Source organism: Lepisma saccharinum, chromosome 3 (assembly GCF_977018435.1).
Source record: "Lepisma saccharinum chromosome 3, izLepSacc3.1, whole genome shotgun sequence".
NCBI lineage: Eukaryota > Metazoa > Arthropoda > Insecta > Zygentoma > Lepismatidae > Lepisma > Lepisma saccharinum.
In genome coordinates this window covers 68,843,930-68,861,391 of record NC_139231.1, presented here as the reverse complement: position 1 = coordinate 68,861,391, position 17,462 = coordinate 68,843,930, and the positions used below count along the sequence as shown (strand labels likewise).

Sequence of the window (17,462 nt, the reverse complement as noted above, 5' to 3'; positions counted from 1 at the left end):
CCTCATAACAGACAGTTATTCTGGATAAACTTTCCCGTAACACATGAAGAAGATACCTTAGATTGAACAACATTTCTTGTACACTATTGTGACTAAAACTTGTTAATATGTTTACTGTAAGAAACAAAATGTTTTCCTAAAGCACTCTTAAATATGTAATTCTTTGTTAAACAAATCAATAATAATTCCTGCAATACATTGCAAATAAATGTAGTGAAAAGTAATAAAACATTGTATCAGCGAGTAATATGATTCCATCAACTCAAATTAAAACATGCTTTAACCATCATCTTACCTCCAACATGTTTGTATTATTGTGAAAAGACCCTATCTACACTTCCATGGAATCTTCATTTCACCGCACAAAGCTGTGAGATGTTGAACACCTAAATACCACCCCAAAAAAATGTTTCAATATCTTACTGTGAAATGCAACAAAAATTTATTGAATTTTAATACTCTAACTTGTTTGCACAAAGCTAAATGAGTTTCTCTCCGTTTCTCGAAACATGCACATTTGTAGTTGGGGCCTTTTCATTTATGACGGCAGCATACATCGGTATCGGTAACGGCTCAGCCCTAGTTTTTAGAGTATGCATTTAAACAGTACTGAAGATGATGATAAGCTTAGTATACAATATACAGAGACGTGTGGTGTTCTAATGTTTTTCATAATTCCACAATTGTTTAGGAGAACCTTAATATGAACAACTTGGTTGCAAACAATGAGAAAAAGAAGGCGAAGAAACTGAAAAGAGAACCCAGTTATTAATCTGCTTAATAGTGTTCTTACAAGAGAAGAATTTGATGCAGAATTGTTAAAAAGTTCTCTTCCTTCAGCAGAAACTGCAACCTTAGTTTACCTGATGACTTCAATCAGGGGGGGGGGGGGCAAGTGTATGAGTAAGAAAACAAGAAGAACCAGTTCTGTGTTGCTCTGGTAGTTTTCTTTGCCAACAGACCTAATTTTTTGTACAACACAATCTTGCCTTTATATGTTACCCTCCTCCTTTTAAACTCTTAACCCTTTTCTAATGTTTTATTTCCTGAAATATCATGGAGGGATGTAGAAATCGATTCGAAATTTTGGACAAAAGCAATGAAAGGAGTTACTTGTAAGTACAAAAAAACTAGGGCTGACCCAATACTAGTGGTATCAGTTGAAATTTCTGGAGTTTGGGTGTTTCATAGTCTCCAAAGATGCCACATGGCACTTTCACAGAGTCTGAATTTGATGGAAATTATGCAAAATGAATAATTTTAATTATTTTTGCAACAACATTGTGTGTAGAAATGAATAAATTATGAATATTTTAATGCAATAGCAATTGGAATGCTTAAATATTAAAATTAATAAGTATTCTGAACTACTTTGAACTGTTACAATTTGAAATTATTGGCATCAGAATTGGTGGAAATCAGAGCATTGGTATAGCTATTGGGTCAAAGTGGTATCGACTCAGACCTAACTAAATTTTTTTTTTATATAAAAGTCTTTATACTGGTCATGATTAAGCTCTCAAAGGTTATCCATCACCACCTTACCAATAATTTTATCAATCCAAGATCTGTATAAATAGAATGAAACTTACTGCAAAATTTGCCATTGTGTTATAACTAACTAACTAACTCCCTAGCCTTCTTAAACCCGAAGGTTCGTGGCTGCAGCAACACAGGCCTTCCATCTTTCCCTATCTTGAGCAAGTTCTATATACTTTTTTCCATCCCTACCAATTTCCCTTAGGTCCATCTCAACGTTGTCCCTCCATCTTCGTCTTGGCCTTCCTACAGGTCTCTTACCATTAGGTTTCCCAACAAGAATCCTGTAAACTTCTCTTTCCTCTCCCATTCGTGCCACATGGCCTGCCCACCTAAGTCTTCTTGATTTAATTATTATTTAATTAATTATAATTATCTGGACATGAATACAAATTATGTAGTTCTAAATTATGCCATTGTGTTATTCTTTTTATTATTATTAATGTACTCTGGTTTTGTAAAGTAAATGTGCAGTTTCATTTGTTGTAAGATAAAACTATTTGCAGTCACCTTTTTAAAGTAAAGGTAAAGCTTCCCCTTGCACATTACATGCGAAGGCAAATAGTCAGATGTGGAAGTGATGTGATCAGCTTCATGCTCGAACCACCTTTATCTCCCCTTCCCCCTGGTACCCATTTAGTATAGGCTGGGTGTACCCCACAGCTACTCCATGCAAGTACATTGCTGTCATCTTACCTGAAATCATCCATCCTGGGAATCTATCCCAGTTCTCCCCTCATGACTGGACCACGGCAGCTCCAATCATCTGGTTACCTACATTAATTAAGGAGGTGAATGAAGCATTCAGTTTTCCATTTTTTATCGATTGTAGAATATTGGTTATTAGGAGATGTAAGTTTAAATCAGTATTGGCAGAAATTTCATTCTGATATGAGAAATACACATGTGGTTCATGTAATGCTGTTAAAAGAACTGACCAAAAATACTTGCTTGCTTACTTGTTTTCAGAACACCAGAGTTCAGATGGATTCACCCAGAGTACCTTGAGCCTCGGTAGTGCAGGAACTCGGAGGGCTGTGTATTATACAGAGGATGGCAACAGGATCAAGAACCAGGAGAACGAATCCTATGTGAGTATTTAATGAGATATTGTTTGACATAGTACACCAAAACTTCCAGAAACTCCAAAATTATGAAGAAACTCTCCCACAAATACATTACTTGTGTTGAAAAAAATCTGTAAGCACAGGTGAAACTTAACTATTGTGCGTAAATCGGTAAACATGTGCATGATATTTTTGATACATTGCCAATTTTTTTTTTTTTCAATCTTAGTACATATTTTTAACATGAAAAATATTTTCCACATTTTTAGCACGTAAAAACCCATTGTCAACAATAAACTGTCTGTACTTTGAGAGATAAAATTTCATACTTTTTCAGTGCTTGGTCTCAGTTCATGAAATCTTCAAATGTTAGTAATAGGTTTGGCAAATAGTTCAGAATTCCAACACTTAGTACTAGCATTTTTAGACTAAGCTCAGTTTTACTTCTTCCGCTGAGTTGGGTTATTTTTTGCAGGATAAAAGAACAGATGATGAGTCTAACTTACCATTTAACAATGTGCTTCCAGAAAATTCTGCTTATTCTGGTAATCAAGGCGATATGAGGTACGAGGACAATTTATTTATTATTTATTTATTCTTGCTGCCATACAGTAATGCCAAATTAACTATTATACAGATAATACTAGTTTTTCATGCAAGCTTTGGATAGTTTGAAAAGAATGTAAAATTGGTGCTATGCAATACAATACGTTAGCATTTATACACACACTTCTAACAAGTTTCTTGCACACATTGCACATTTTTCTTCTGTTTTTTTTTTTTTTTTTTTGCTTTCTCATAAAGTAATATTCATGATTTTGTAATGTAAAAAATTGATCCCCATCTTTCCGAAAAATGAACTACCATGTGGATAAAAATATCATGTAATGACTAACTTACACCTTGCATAACCATAATTTATGTATTAATATATAAACACTTAACTCACTCATGGCTCCTCCTTTCCATTTCAATTGTATCAAGCAAAAAGTATTCTACAGTTAATTAAAATGTACTGTATTATAATTATGGTTGGGAGGGTGGCGACAGACCTGGAAAAGTCATGGAATTTCAGAGGTCAAAAAAAGTGTGGGAATTTTGTCTGGATTGACAATTTTTTTTATTTCTTTGTTTTACTATAGATGCAATGCAATCATCAAATCTTGACCCCCCCCCTCTGCAAAATATTTCCAATGCCCCCCTCTACCTACCTACCTTTACACACACACACACATACACTTTTATGACAAGTCGCATATAAGGGCCTAGAGGGTGATTCAAAAGTTCCTTAACACCTCCGATAAAAAAGTAAAGGAGTTAGGCTGGGTACAATTGGTCATGATAGAAACAGGTCAGGATTAGGGGAAACCCAAGGTCCGTTGACTTGTTTGCCGCCTGCTTTGGAAGGTCGGTTCATAATGCCCCTTTTGAGCAAGCCGAGGTGGTTGTAAAACTGTGACATCATAGTAATGACAGATCGCTGGGGAAAGTTTGGTATCTGCTAGTTTTAGCAAGGGAAACTTGTTTCTCTGTTCTTTGCTTGCGCTTTGCAAGCACATAAATATATTTATAAAAAAATGAAAAATTCCCATATTGTTTACCACATATTTCCATCCGATGAGAAGTTCCGAGTAAATGCTATTGAAAGACAAATTTCAGGTTGCTATTTTTCTTTTTATACCAGTGTGTTTCGAATGTGATTTATAATCCAAATTAGTAGGAATTACAGCAAAGAAGAGTCTGAAGAAAGACGCCGTTCCTACAGTGATAATCTCAGTTACACTAGCTTAGTGATAATAACAGTGTTCTTGCAAGAAAGACGTGTGAAGTTGGGGTTGCCAAATGCGGACTTTTCCTTTTTACGGAGTATGTGATCTGACTACCATTCTGGAGACTCGGGTTTGATCCCCTGGGGGAGAACCGGGATTTTTTGCACATGTTCAAGTGGCTCCGGCACCCAGCCAGCATCGTATAAAGTGGGTTCTTGGAGGAAACTCTGGGGGATAAAAGCGATACTTAAAGTGCAGCACATTGAGAGCTTTGTTAATAAATTTGACCCGGAAAATGGAAAGTGGTTATACTATATAAACCTCTATCCCCGAAATTCTGATAGTAAAATTTCCGAATCGAGATTTTAAATTTTTCGGAATCTGGGTATTTTTTGGCCATCCTTAATGTGAAGGCAAGATTGCTAGGAAAAATGTTCTGAGTAAGTGTGTCTGTCAGATCAAGAACAAGAATCTTGATTACTCCTGTGATTCGTCTGTTCAATACAGACACGTATCTAGAAATATGTTTCGGGGGGGGGGGGGGGGTCCAAACCAAGTGTCTCAGGAATAATAATAATAATAATGTTTTAATTAAAATAATTATATTAAATCAAATTTATACTAATTACAATACATAAATTAATATTATATTATTATTATACGAATAGATAAAAAGACTGTATAAGAATAGAGATATAACAGCGCATATTCATTACGTAGCTTACCTGTAGTTAAGATTGGAATAATTTACATAAATGCAAGTGCCCTGGAAATGAAATTAATGTCAAATAGATGAAGAATTGAATATTTATCGAATAACAAAAATGATGTTACATGTAGTTGGAGAAAAGTAAGTTTCTGATTAATATTTTATGCATCTTATTTTGAGTAATAATGTACATAAATTTCCGTTGTAATGTAATTCAATGCAGTATGATCCCAATATAATCTTTGCCTTCTAAAAAGTTCAAAGGGAATAACCATCGATTATGCAACAAATGCTAATATTTTAATTGCTTAATTTTCGTACTTAAGTCTTTTGGGTGGGAAGGGGGGAAGGGTCCGGACCCCCTAAATACGTCCTTCCTGCTCTGATTAAAGTAAGTTTCTGATTAATATTTTATGCATATTGAGTAGTAGTGTATATAAATCTTCTTTGTAATGTCCTTCAAAGCTGTATGATCCCAATATAATCCAAGGCTTCCAATAAGTTCGGAGGAAATTATACAACAATGGCTAAACAAATATATTTTTCATTATCTAATTTTAGTACTTGATAAGTCTTTTGGGGGGGTTCCAGACCCTCTGGACCCCTCTAAATATGTCCTTCGTTCAATACAAAACGAAAAAATCGAAAATACAAAACAACAGAAAGTACTTCATATTTTGTCAAGGAAGAACATTATTTTTTGCTGAATTTTATATTTTAACCGCAGGATCCAAAAATTAAAAGGAAAAATACCATCAAACAAAAACAATCAGTGCTGCTCTTCTTCCAATTCTTTCCAGCACTAACCATGAGTAAATTCGTGATTTTGCTTACTTATAATTTTTTCTATGCACCATCACATTCATGTATTCTGTGTAAGTTGTGTTGCGATGCTCTTCAATATGTGTTTTTCTCTTAAAAACAAGAGCGTTGAATGCTTTACAGTGTTGGAAATAGCAGACACTCGAAGTCTCATCCTGATGACGTCACAGAGACCATGCCGGGGCTGAAAAGAAGGCGAGTTATGACCAGACCTTCAAGAGTGAGGGAAACTAGCGGTCTATGGACCTTGGGGCAAACCACATTGGTGTGTTCCAAACGGACGTCCGCCATATTGAAATCAACTCAACATTTTTAAATGGGAAGGGAGTGATGTGACACTGTTTTCTCATCTCATGTCTGGAAAATTATACACTTGTTACAATCATGCAGTCATAACTTTTTCCTGATTAAAGATAGATTGAAGAAACTTTCACCACTGCATTTCTCGTGATTCGTGAATTTCTAGCCTGATTTGGTTCTAGTCTGACTGCTATGTGGGAAACCCGGGGGCAATCTAAGGTTAGAATTTTTTCGATTTTGTTCTCACATAAAGTGTCTCTAGGGCCCACCTAACCTCGAATCAAATGGATCGGGGGTGGGGGTAAATGCGGTGGTGGTGATCACCACCAACAAGATGACCGACATTGAAATTATGTGGGACCCTACCCCACATACCCTAGATGTGTGCCTTCATGGCATGGTGCTATATGCATAGGGAACTTTAACTTTATCTGTATATATTGTATTCGTTTCTGTACCCCAGAGTAACTACGTTTATTTTTTACATACGCATATATGCCATATACGAACCCTCTACTGTGCCAATAGCTGAGGGCCCCCTAAAGGCTTACTTGTCTCCCGCTGACCATATTGCTGCTTCACAGTACTGCGACTGCACCACATTACAGCCACATACCACTTCTTCCTATCTGCTGCACATGTGTGTCGTGCTCCAATCATCAGAACTTACTTTCTGGACCTGCCTCGTATCAACAGCATGCTCCTGTTTTAATATTTGAAGAGCTCGGTTATAAAATATAGTAAGTGACATTTTAGTCATTTTTGAGTTCATTAAGGAAAAAGGTTATTGGAAGCTATATTGTAGATAAATTGTTTTTGTGTTGTGTTTACCAATTTCACAAGACTTCGCCGAGTCCAATGCAAATTGTATGACATGGCAATTTCACTTGAAAATTGAAGGATGGCACATTTTACTTTGCAAATCAAAAATTATCAAAATGTCACTTACCATGTTTTATACCCGAGCCCTTAATTTGATTAGGTAAATCAGATGTCTGTACAATGTACTAGATTCCCCTTCTATAAATTGCTTGTGTTAATTTTTTAATACATACACACACACACACACACACACACACCCTTTACGCCAGTAATAATGGCAACTGTGTGTTGTCAGTTTCATGGTACTTGGGTATACTCGGACTGTACTGAAAGAGAAGTCACGTTGATAATGTAAAAAAATATGACACTTTGTTTTGCATGATCCCATTGCTTCACTTTCAGAATGTTTAGTCCCGAGAAGCAGGTTCAAGGGATTTTAGGGGTTTGGGTGCCACACAGATGCCATGTGTGCATCAAACAACCCACAAATTTGTCATACCAATATCTCTCTCACTCATTCGTGCAAGAGTTAAGTTGTTTGTTTAATATAGAAAAGAGAAGTAGGATATAAGCATTAATGTGTCGAAAATGAGTCTGCAGTCATGGCTCTTGTAAGCGGAAGTTTTGAATAACATATGCTTAGAAATCTCCAAATCAGGCGAAATATCAACATATAAGAAGGAGAAAGGCTAAGAAGAATGATAAATTACAAAATTTCTTCCTTAAAAACAACTAATTCACTCTAATCTCATTTAGTCGTAACCTGCTTGCAAATGAAAATAAATCCCTGTAAAAATCGCTCCATAGCTTGTGAATTGTAATAATTTTCCAAATTAACTATTTTCCAGTTTCAAAATAAATCATAGAGAAATAAAGTCAATTTCATGTAAGCTAATATAGAAACTTAATACAATCCATGCCTGGAAGCTGTATGAGTTTATTATTTATATGTACAAATATGTGGATTTAGTTTAAAATTGTAGGGAAAAAAATCAAAATTTGTCCTGGAGAAGTCAGGGAATTTCATTTCTGCTTGTCTGTAGCCACCCTGGGTTGGTATAAAGTTAAATAATATGAAAATATAACTTAACAAAATAAATAAATTCTAATACAAGAAGGAAAATTCAGATTTTGTCTACAACTGAATTTGGTACAGTGGAACCTCGATTTTATATTTTTCTGGAGACCAAGGTGAAAAAACTTGAAATACAGCCTCTTTGATGGAATACTGGTGACGTCGTCACCTTGTAATCAATGTATCCTGGTTTTGATACCTGGTGGAGGCACACAGTGGTTGAGATTCCACTGTAAATCATAGGTTCAGTGCCGATTAGCATATCTGTGCATAAAGTGGACTTCGAAACAAAAACTCAAAACGCAGGAAACTGAAAATCAAAGTTCCACTGTACCTGTTTACAAAACTTATAGAACAAGTGCAATCAGCAATGATGACTATGATATAATTGAAATATACTGGGGAAAGATAACAATGAATCAGTCATATATTTTTCATATAGACTGTTGGTATGCCTGCTACAGATTTAAATGGGAATTGATCCAAAGTGGATGGCAAAATTCTGAGTGTGAATTCTAATAAACAACGTATGTTTCAGGTCGTTTCTAGTGTATAATCGAATATCTGCCAGCATAAGCGGAGGAGGGGATGCTAGTGCTAGTCAGTGTGTGAAAGAAGAAGAGGTTAATTGTGAAGATAGTGCATCTTCATGCCACCTGGATGACAGCAACAAGAGAACAAAGCCGAAGCTGGAACAGGGTGAAAATTCAGTTTGGTATGAGTACGGCTGCGTGTGAGGAATGGACAAGGGAGACAGGTAGGGTTTTCAAAGTTCCAAGCAGAATTGGAATCCAGTCTGAGCTACCTCAGGATCCGTGTTGCACAGTAGGTCAGAACCAAGTTACCAAGAGAAGACACTTATTGAGTAAGTTCCAGTCTGCAATTTGGAAGCTATTACGTTCCATAGTATTTCTTTGCTGAAGACTGAATCTGTAGTGCCGGAGTCTGCTTCTTGTGTCTTTGTGTGCATATTTATTTTTTTAAGCAAATTAATATCTCTAGCTTTTTCTCTGCATGGTTGCCGATGAAAGTAAGGGTGGATAGTGATATGATTGCCACAGTATCGAATTCAAGCACCGGCAGATGCTTTTCCAGAATCCCAGTATCCCATGTGAAATGCATATCGACACTTTCACATTCTCCGGACAAGCTGGGAATCACAAAAAAACACAGAATTTTAATTACTTCTGCACCAAAATTATTTTGCAAAACTGGATTGTATGATTCAATTGTCACTATTTTATTATTCTGACCATCTTGTAAGTGAAGGTGTTAAATGTTTTAGGGAGGACTGAGAAATTTCTTGCCAATACGGATAACTGCCAGATCTGTTTCATGAAGAACCTGAATGATTCTCAATTAATGTGTCACTAGCTGTGTGCAATATTTATATATTTACTTTACAAAACCAGGATATATGAATTATCCCTTTATATCCATTTAAAAATAATGGAAAAAAAAGCTGGTATAATTTTGCACCAAATTAGAGGTTATTTACAGAAATGTCAGATCAGTAAAATTAACGATATATTGTGAATTTGTCCCATTCCCAGAATATTTGTATTCTAACTGTACCACCATTCTGAGTTATTTAAACTTGCTATGGTCTTCCAAGCATCAGTATAGGTACAAAGCAGTAACAGCGAAACACTAATTGGGATTATTCTTCACATTTGTTGATTCTTTCTTGAACTTGAATTCCTATGCTTATGAGGTAGCATTTGACTTTATTGTGAGAAAATGATTCATCTTGCCTTGATGCCTACAAGAAGCTCCAAAATTTTGGTGTTGATCTAGCATCATGAGTACATTTGGGGAACTACTTGTAAAGAAAAAGTAGCACACAATAGTCTCGGAAGCAATGAGACTCAATTCACTGACCATGTGTCACCCAATGCAAAGCCGTTTGGAAGGCCTTGGCCCTCAAACGCTTGTGCTAAAGTGTTTATTTCCAGGGATGGCTATTTTAATACCCTGATTGTCCCATAAATGAAACTATGGGAGTTTTCACACTGAAAGAAGTGATTCGAAAGGAATTGATGAACAGTTTTCCATTCAATTGGTGAATTCCTCAAGTGGCACATGACACTTAGGTGTGAAATCTCCCAGTGAATATTTCTACACAATACTTTGGCAGATTGATATGACACAATTCCAGTTTAACACTTGCAATATTTAAAATGAGTGCAGAGCTGATAACACTTTGAACCATCACTGATAATGGCCTCTCTGATGGTGTGGTGGTAATGGCATCATCTTGTAATCAAGGGTTCCTGGATTCAATACCCAGTGGAGGCACATAGTTCAGATCCCACTTTAAACTGTAGGCTGTAAGTCCACTCCGATTAACCTATCTGTGCATAAGGTGAACTTAAATACAAAATCAAGAGTGATACCAATACCGATAAGAGTACCAATGCAAAAACCAATTCTTGAACATTTTAGTTTAGAATTTTTATCATTCCTTTCAAAATTATGCTGTTTCAATATACCAGAGTTTTTTTTTTTGCTTTAAACTATCCATAGGGTCAGATTATGAGAAAATCAAAATATAATAAGAGCCACAATTTTATCATAAAATCCACTTTTGGCACACATTGTTAGAGTATAAAATTAATGAAAGCTATGCATTTTACACAATTTCCAGGATATTTGGACTGCACACACCAAAATATGAATGACAACAGACCGAGGTAACATGCTATAGAATTTCAGTTTCATCCAAGCGAAACGTGCAGCATGTCATATTACTCCTGTGTGAAAGGTTGCATTTTTGCCTGAAGGTTACTGGTTTCCAAAAAACCTCAGCCAGCATCCAAGATTCAATTCAAACCAACACTTTTGAATGTTTTACCACTAGAATCTATTTATAATTGTCCTCAATCATTTTAAATTTCTACAGCATTCAGGTATTCAGATTGTGGATAAAGCAACCTGCAACAATGCCCAAATTTGAGCTAAATTTTAGCCAGATAATGATATTGTCCATCATTTTCAAAATGGGTGCTGATTTCTTGGCTTTCTCCAATCTGTTGCTATTAACCCATGGTCATTTTGTTTTTTCTTTCTCCTAGTAATTACTTCCTTTCAGCAGAAAAAGACATTGTACTGTATTAAATACTATTTATAATATTTCGAAGATACGTAATTGAATATCAGTATCAGTTTAAATATCTGAACTTGCATATTCCAATATCGGTTCTGTTGCATCAGTTTTGATATTCATTGCATCAGTGTTTTGTCTTTATGTAGGCTGTTCAGATAATATAGATTCACCAACGTATTTGAAACCCTGGCATGGAAGCAGTGTTGCTACTTTGTCATGGGGAAGCTTGTAGTTCACATATTTTCCAAAGTTTATAGAAATCTTGGTGCTAGTATAGGTGCACCCATAACGTTTTGGAAAGGGGGGGGGGGGGCTGCTGAAAATGTATTTTCAATTGTATTAATAATAGGGAAAGGCATTGAAATGATTATAGTGACCTGTTTCATCAATAAAAATAAGTCCACAGGGACTGACACCCATAACCCCTTCCGTTGGTCATCATCAGGTTGAAGTTGAAGTGGTCAGTTTTGCACCTGTTCCAGGATAATATCAAATATCTACACCTCATTTTCTCAGTCCACTTCTTTTCCATCAAGATAATTTCAGAAAAATTTGCATGTATGATTTCTAAGATGGCACGAAAGTTCTCAAGTGTGTTAAAAGATAAGTCAGCTCCAAAATTGAAGCAGAATTTTTCATATTGATGTTAAAATGTAAGTGTCGCAATCCTATTCCTCCTGGTTCAAGCATTTCCAAGTTTTCTTGCATCAGAACTTGCCATGGAAAGTAATTTTGTGCCTTTCGTAGGTGCTTCTGTAAAAGGGAAAGAATGAAAACTTGAAGCTCGATCCATTATACATTTTGATCAATGTGAATCTGGATGTACTCCAGAAATTATGCATCAATGAGTGTGAGTGTGTCGAAAACTATATAAATTTCACATTTAGAAAAAGCTTTCATGCTTCTGTACTAATAGCTATCTGCTGTTGCACTAAACCAGCACCAATTATTGTCGCGAACAATGACGATACTAATATTTTATGGTGCTAAATTATTTGTTGTAAACATGATGTTACAAAACATTCTAACTGCACAATGTTGTAGTGCATCGATGTAAATGTTAAGTTATTGCCTACGGCTTCAGAATTTAGGCACACGATTGGTCAAAAGTTTCATTCTATTTGGAAAACTGGTCACTTTTGCATTTTCAGTGTTCGTATTAGTATGAAATAGGTCCCAGTGATTATTTGCAAATATCCTGAAGTTTTAACAAAGTGCCTGTGAGTAAATAGTGTTTTAGATTAAGAGTTGCGAGTTTTATTTGTTTTGTCATTGTTATTTAATGTCGTTATCTGTTATTGTCTCCCATAAATAACCTTAAAACTCATAACAAGAAGGTAATGTGCAAGTCCTATTTATTTCTCACATGTTAGTAGTACTAATTACTGTAACTGTATTTTTTATTTGAAATGTTATGCACAGTTGATGTTTAAATATTTTAATATGAAAATATGAAAATTGAGTGAAGAAGTTCCTTTTGGCGAGAGTTGAGACGTAGATTGTATCTAAATTAAAAGGGCACAATTGATGTTAATCAGTAACTCAAAAGCTATCATGAGTTATATAAAGTAACACTTATAATGTACTCTTAAGACTGAAGAGTTCAGTATTTATATACACTGGTTAGTTTCCTTCGGGTATGGTGGTAGTTTTCATATCGCTAATAATCACCTGTGTGGGTGCAAATATTGACATGGAGTGGAATATGTTTTTTCTTTTTCCATTTTAAGTTAATTATTAAGTACCTCAGCATATGCTAGGGCTGGGCCTCCACGATAACGTTGTTGCCTTGTAATCAAGGGGTCCCAGGCTCGATACCTGGTTGAGGCACATGGCACAGTGGTTCGGATCCCATTTTAAACTGTAGGTCCAATCCCGATTAGCCTATTTGTGCACAAAATTGACTTAAAACAACAAATCAATCAATATGCAAGTGCCGATAGGACTGTCTCTGCAAACCACCCCCCCCCCCCCCCAAATAGAAGCATTATCAGTGTACTGGTAAATCTGCTGATAATTTACTGATTGTACATTTTCATGAAGAGAATTCATGTATTCTGATTACAATACATAAATATGTAAAGTCCAGGTATAACATAAAAGAAGTTTTATCCTGTAAAATTTCTGAAACTGAACAAAACCTCCCTTACTTCTCCAAACAGATGGACAGCGACACATAGCCTGGAGCTAGGTTTAGAGCACTGCTACATTTTTGTTTCACGTGGGTACTGCCCTTACAAGAATGTCAAAATTACAAGGTACATAAGGTCCGACTTACTTTAGTTTAATTTTGTACGATTAAATATTTAACCTTTATCATACACAGTTTGAATGGCCACTTTTCAATGTTATCATCACACTGCAAAAGTGAGACTGTGGGACATGTTGTGGAGGCATTCAGGAACAATCTAATTTTTCAATTAACAGTTATGTTACGTCACTGTTCCACCTACTGGGTTAATTGCAATGCTGGAGATGAGTGGTTAAACTGGTCATAGGACAAAAATGACGCCATTGTCTTACCCAAGTTCGAAGCTGGGACCTCTGCTTCACAACACAATATGCTGGCCATCATGTAATGAACTCTGACGACAGAACTTTTCAAGAAGCTATAACAGAATTTGACATTTTTAAAATTAAAGATATTTTACCGCATGAAAAGCAGAACGTCCAAATTTTACATGCAACACTCTATTTTTCTGCAATTGACATCAGTATGTTTTCATACCATAATCAAAATTAACAAACACTCGCACCGATACCAGAACGTGGATATTGATTCAGCCCTGGTATAAGCAAATGTATTTTATTTTTTTGGATATGTCAGATCCAGTCTAGAAAGCCAGAACCAGCAGTGAAGGATTTTATTCACGGAGTTTGCATCACAAAGGGAGAAAGAATCCTCTCGACAGGTTTTGCCCTCCACAAGTTTAATTTGTTTCTTTGTGTTTGAAAGGCAGCTATTTTTTTCTTCCTATAACTATTTCCTAAAAATTGGTTACATTCTTAAAACATTAAGTGCAGCTACTATTTTTTGCATTTAAAAGAACTGAATATATAAGTATTGGAACATGAAAGATCTCTTTGAGCTATAGCTTAAATCCTCAGAGCATTTGCATTATGCATGGATGTCTCAATTGCATCTCTAGATTAGAGTACAAGTTCAAAAGACTTTTGTTTCTATTTAAGCCACTTTCCTGAATTTTGTTTTTGCCCATGCTGTAATGATAGGTTGTAGTTACCAAGTTGTATGCGTAAGAGAAAATAGTGGGTCTTCCTTATATGGACACGTATTTATTTATGTTGCACTTCTAATTTGGCAGTTGGCCCACAATACTTTGTAATTAGCTATAGTCGTTAAGGTATTGGTAGGAGATGTGTATATAGAAGAATGAAAGGTAAGAGTATCTTTATATAGTATTTTGTACACATTGTGAAATTATATTGCTTATGCCTTTTTTATATATATTTTTCAAGAATTAGTATTTGTGTTCTTTCTTCATTTGGTAAGGCAAATTAAAGTATTAAGAATGTGTGTTGGGGGTAAATTTTACAAAGGTGAGTGTGAAAGGTTTATTATGCAAGTCTGGCATAATGTGTATAAAGAAAACGAATAATAGGTGCTGCATAATGTATCATTATGTTTGTATTTGTCCATTTTTTTTTCAAGTAGTTCTCAAGTGAGTAATGTAGAAAAAGAAAATTAATATTATTTTCCCCATTCGAAGTTATGTTACCAATGCAAAAATAGTGATGATTTGCCTACAGTGTAGTCAATTAGTAATTGTCATGTGAATTGTTTCTTAGTAGGAACGTACAAGAAAGTTAGTAAATAATTCACATTCTGTGCGCTCCTTGTGCATTCCTACCTGAACATACCTACTTATGAGACAAATGTATTTACAAATTGAAACATTTACAGAAATATTACCTTTTACTCACAATATTTCAAATGTAACAAACCGTTAACGCATGGATGATGATGAATGTGTTTTTACCAAATTGGACGTTAATTTTGTATACTGCGTATGTGGTAATTCACATGATTTGTAACAGCAGAAGCAAAATTAACGCAATATAATGACATGATAGTCACTCACTTGTTTCCATGCATTACTAGAAATGTTCAATCTTCATGGAAAAGAATATAAGATCAGTAGAGCATGAATGACATCAGCTAAATTGTAAGTTTCACGTGTATTAATATGGTGTAAAAAGAACTCGTTTCTGATATGCAAGGCAGTACAATCAGAATGGTATTTGCAGTAGGATTAAGGGGGATTCTTTCTTGTCCCCTCAGATTGTGAATTTCTGGCCATTTTGGGGAATGTTATATTCATAATTTATATGATACCCTAATGCTTCAAAAGAAGTTAGTTCAATTTCCCCCAGTGCAAAATTTCAAATGCAACTGAGTAGTCAAGTGACATGTGGGTGCAAATTGTCCAACATGAACCAAATGAATCTGTAATTGCGTATCACATTCAAAAGTGCTTTTTAAGTTTTAAAAAAGTAAATTCATAGCAAGAATTTGCTAGTTTATTTTGATGGATTACTTGCTGACTACACTGTATGTTCACAGTGGGGCATCTTTGTAAATTTAAGAAGAAATTGTAAGTTCCAACCCTTTTGCTGAAAATGTGTATGCACATTATAAACAAATGGAATTGTGATTTTTTTCTGTACTTATACATTGTAAATTATTGTACAAATTAAATAACTTGCATTTATTTCATAATTTAAACAAATTCGGGTGTAAAATGGCCAATTTCTACCTTTTTTTTTCCCTCTTTAATTTAAAGATTGTATGGCAGTATTGTTTATACAAATGAAGCTTATATTAAATTTTTTCTTTAGAAAATAGACTGTATTATTCATGAAAATGTATGTGGTTGTTGAAATGTTGTGTTTAATTAAGGAAACACACATGCATACATGCTGTATATTTATATTCAACTTCATGCTTCTGGCCAGAGCAGGTAGCTTCCCTGGACCCCCCCCCCCCCCCCACACACACACATACATACTCAACACTGTAAGGGGAAAATATACAGGATGATTCATAATTTCCACCTGGGTTTCGAACATTTATAGTACAAGAACTATAAGACATACAGCGAAAAGGTGCATATCAGTACATAAAGAATCTCTTCAGGCTTGGTGCATACCTTACAGAGACTCGATGCTGAACATTTCATGATCAATACCAGTGACTGCATACATGATCCTTTCTTGCAGTTTTGCTATGTCATGTGGCATAGGGGGCACAAACACTCGATCTTTCATGTAACCCCATAAGAAAAATATCACGTCGTGTTATGTCAGGTGAGCACTGAAGAGCATCTCAAAAAGCAAAACTCATCCAACAACCAGGAAGTTCAGCATTGAGGTAAGCATGGACACCTTCATGGAAATGTTGAGGAGCCCCATCTTGTTGAAAAATCAAGTCCTAACTGTATTGACTTCTTAGGGCTCCTGGCAAAAGTTTCGTTGTCAGCCAATGGTCCTGCCCAACCTGTTTGTTTTGCATCGCACAAGCAACCAATCCCCTTGAACTTGTTGTACCATGTAATTGTCTTGTCTGTAGGAGCTTTCAGTTTGATATTTCGTACATCATATCCGCTGTACCGTCACAATCAACTCACATTTAGCAAAATGCATAACAGTTTTGAATCACCAATGCATTATACTGCCACCTAGCTGCTAAATCTACAATTATGTGATGGGGCCAATACAATTGCAAATTTGGAGATTCTGCTGTACGTTATAATTCTTGTACTTTAAATGTTTGAAACCCTGGATAAATAAGGTATGTATTGGTATACTAAATGTAACCACCCCCCTACCACACACTCATTTTCTTCTGGTGCCATCAATGCACCCATACACATATCTAGTGTAAAGATTCAGCCTGGTGTTTCTTTCAGCATGTATTTTCAGTGATAGTGGCATCTTGCAGTGGATCATCTTGAAATTTGGTTTTCTTCCAGACCACCGACCATGTATTACCCAATGAAAAATACAGGGTGTCTGAATTGAAACGCCCTAATAGCAACTGTCTGTAACTATACACGTATTTGATGTATCCAAATCAATTATACATCATTAAATATACAGTCATAAAGTTTCTGTGGGCAAAGTAGTAATTGGTACATTTCTACAAGCACCCCACAAGTCACAGGGAGGATGTCCAGTGTATTAACCAAAGCTACAACTATGGAACAGCTTAGTGAAATTACAGTTGCCATTGGGA

General features: G+C 35.5%; 1 protein-coding gene across 1 annotated transcript in view; it reads left to right on the top strand.

The window, feature by feature from the left end:
• Girdin (protein girdin) overlaps positions 1–16,070 on the top strand; it is a 100,471-nt gene extending 84,401 nt beyond the window's left edge. Inside the window, exons 26-28 of the mRNA XM_083118714.1 lie at positions 2,509–2,630; positions 3,082–3,170; positions 8,642–16,070. Coding sequence (XP_082974840.1) covers positions 2,509–2,630; positions 3,082–3,170; positions 8,642–8,840 — 410 coding nt within the window. The 3' untranslated portion in view covers positions 8,841–16,070. The remainder of the gene's footprint in view (positions 1–2,508; positions 2,631–3,081; positions 3,171–8,641) is intronic.
• Positions 16,071–17,462: the final 1,392 nt, after the last annotated feature.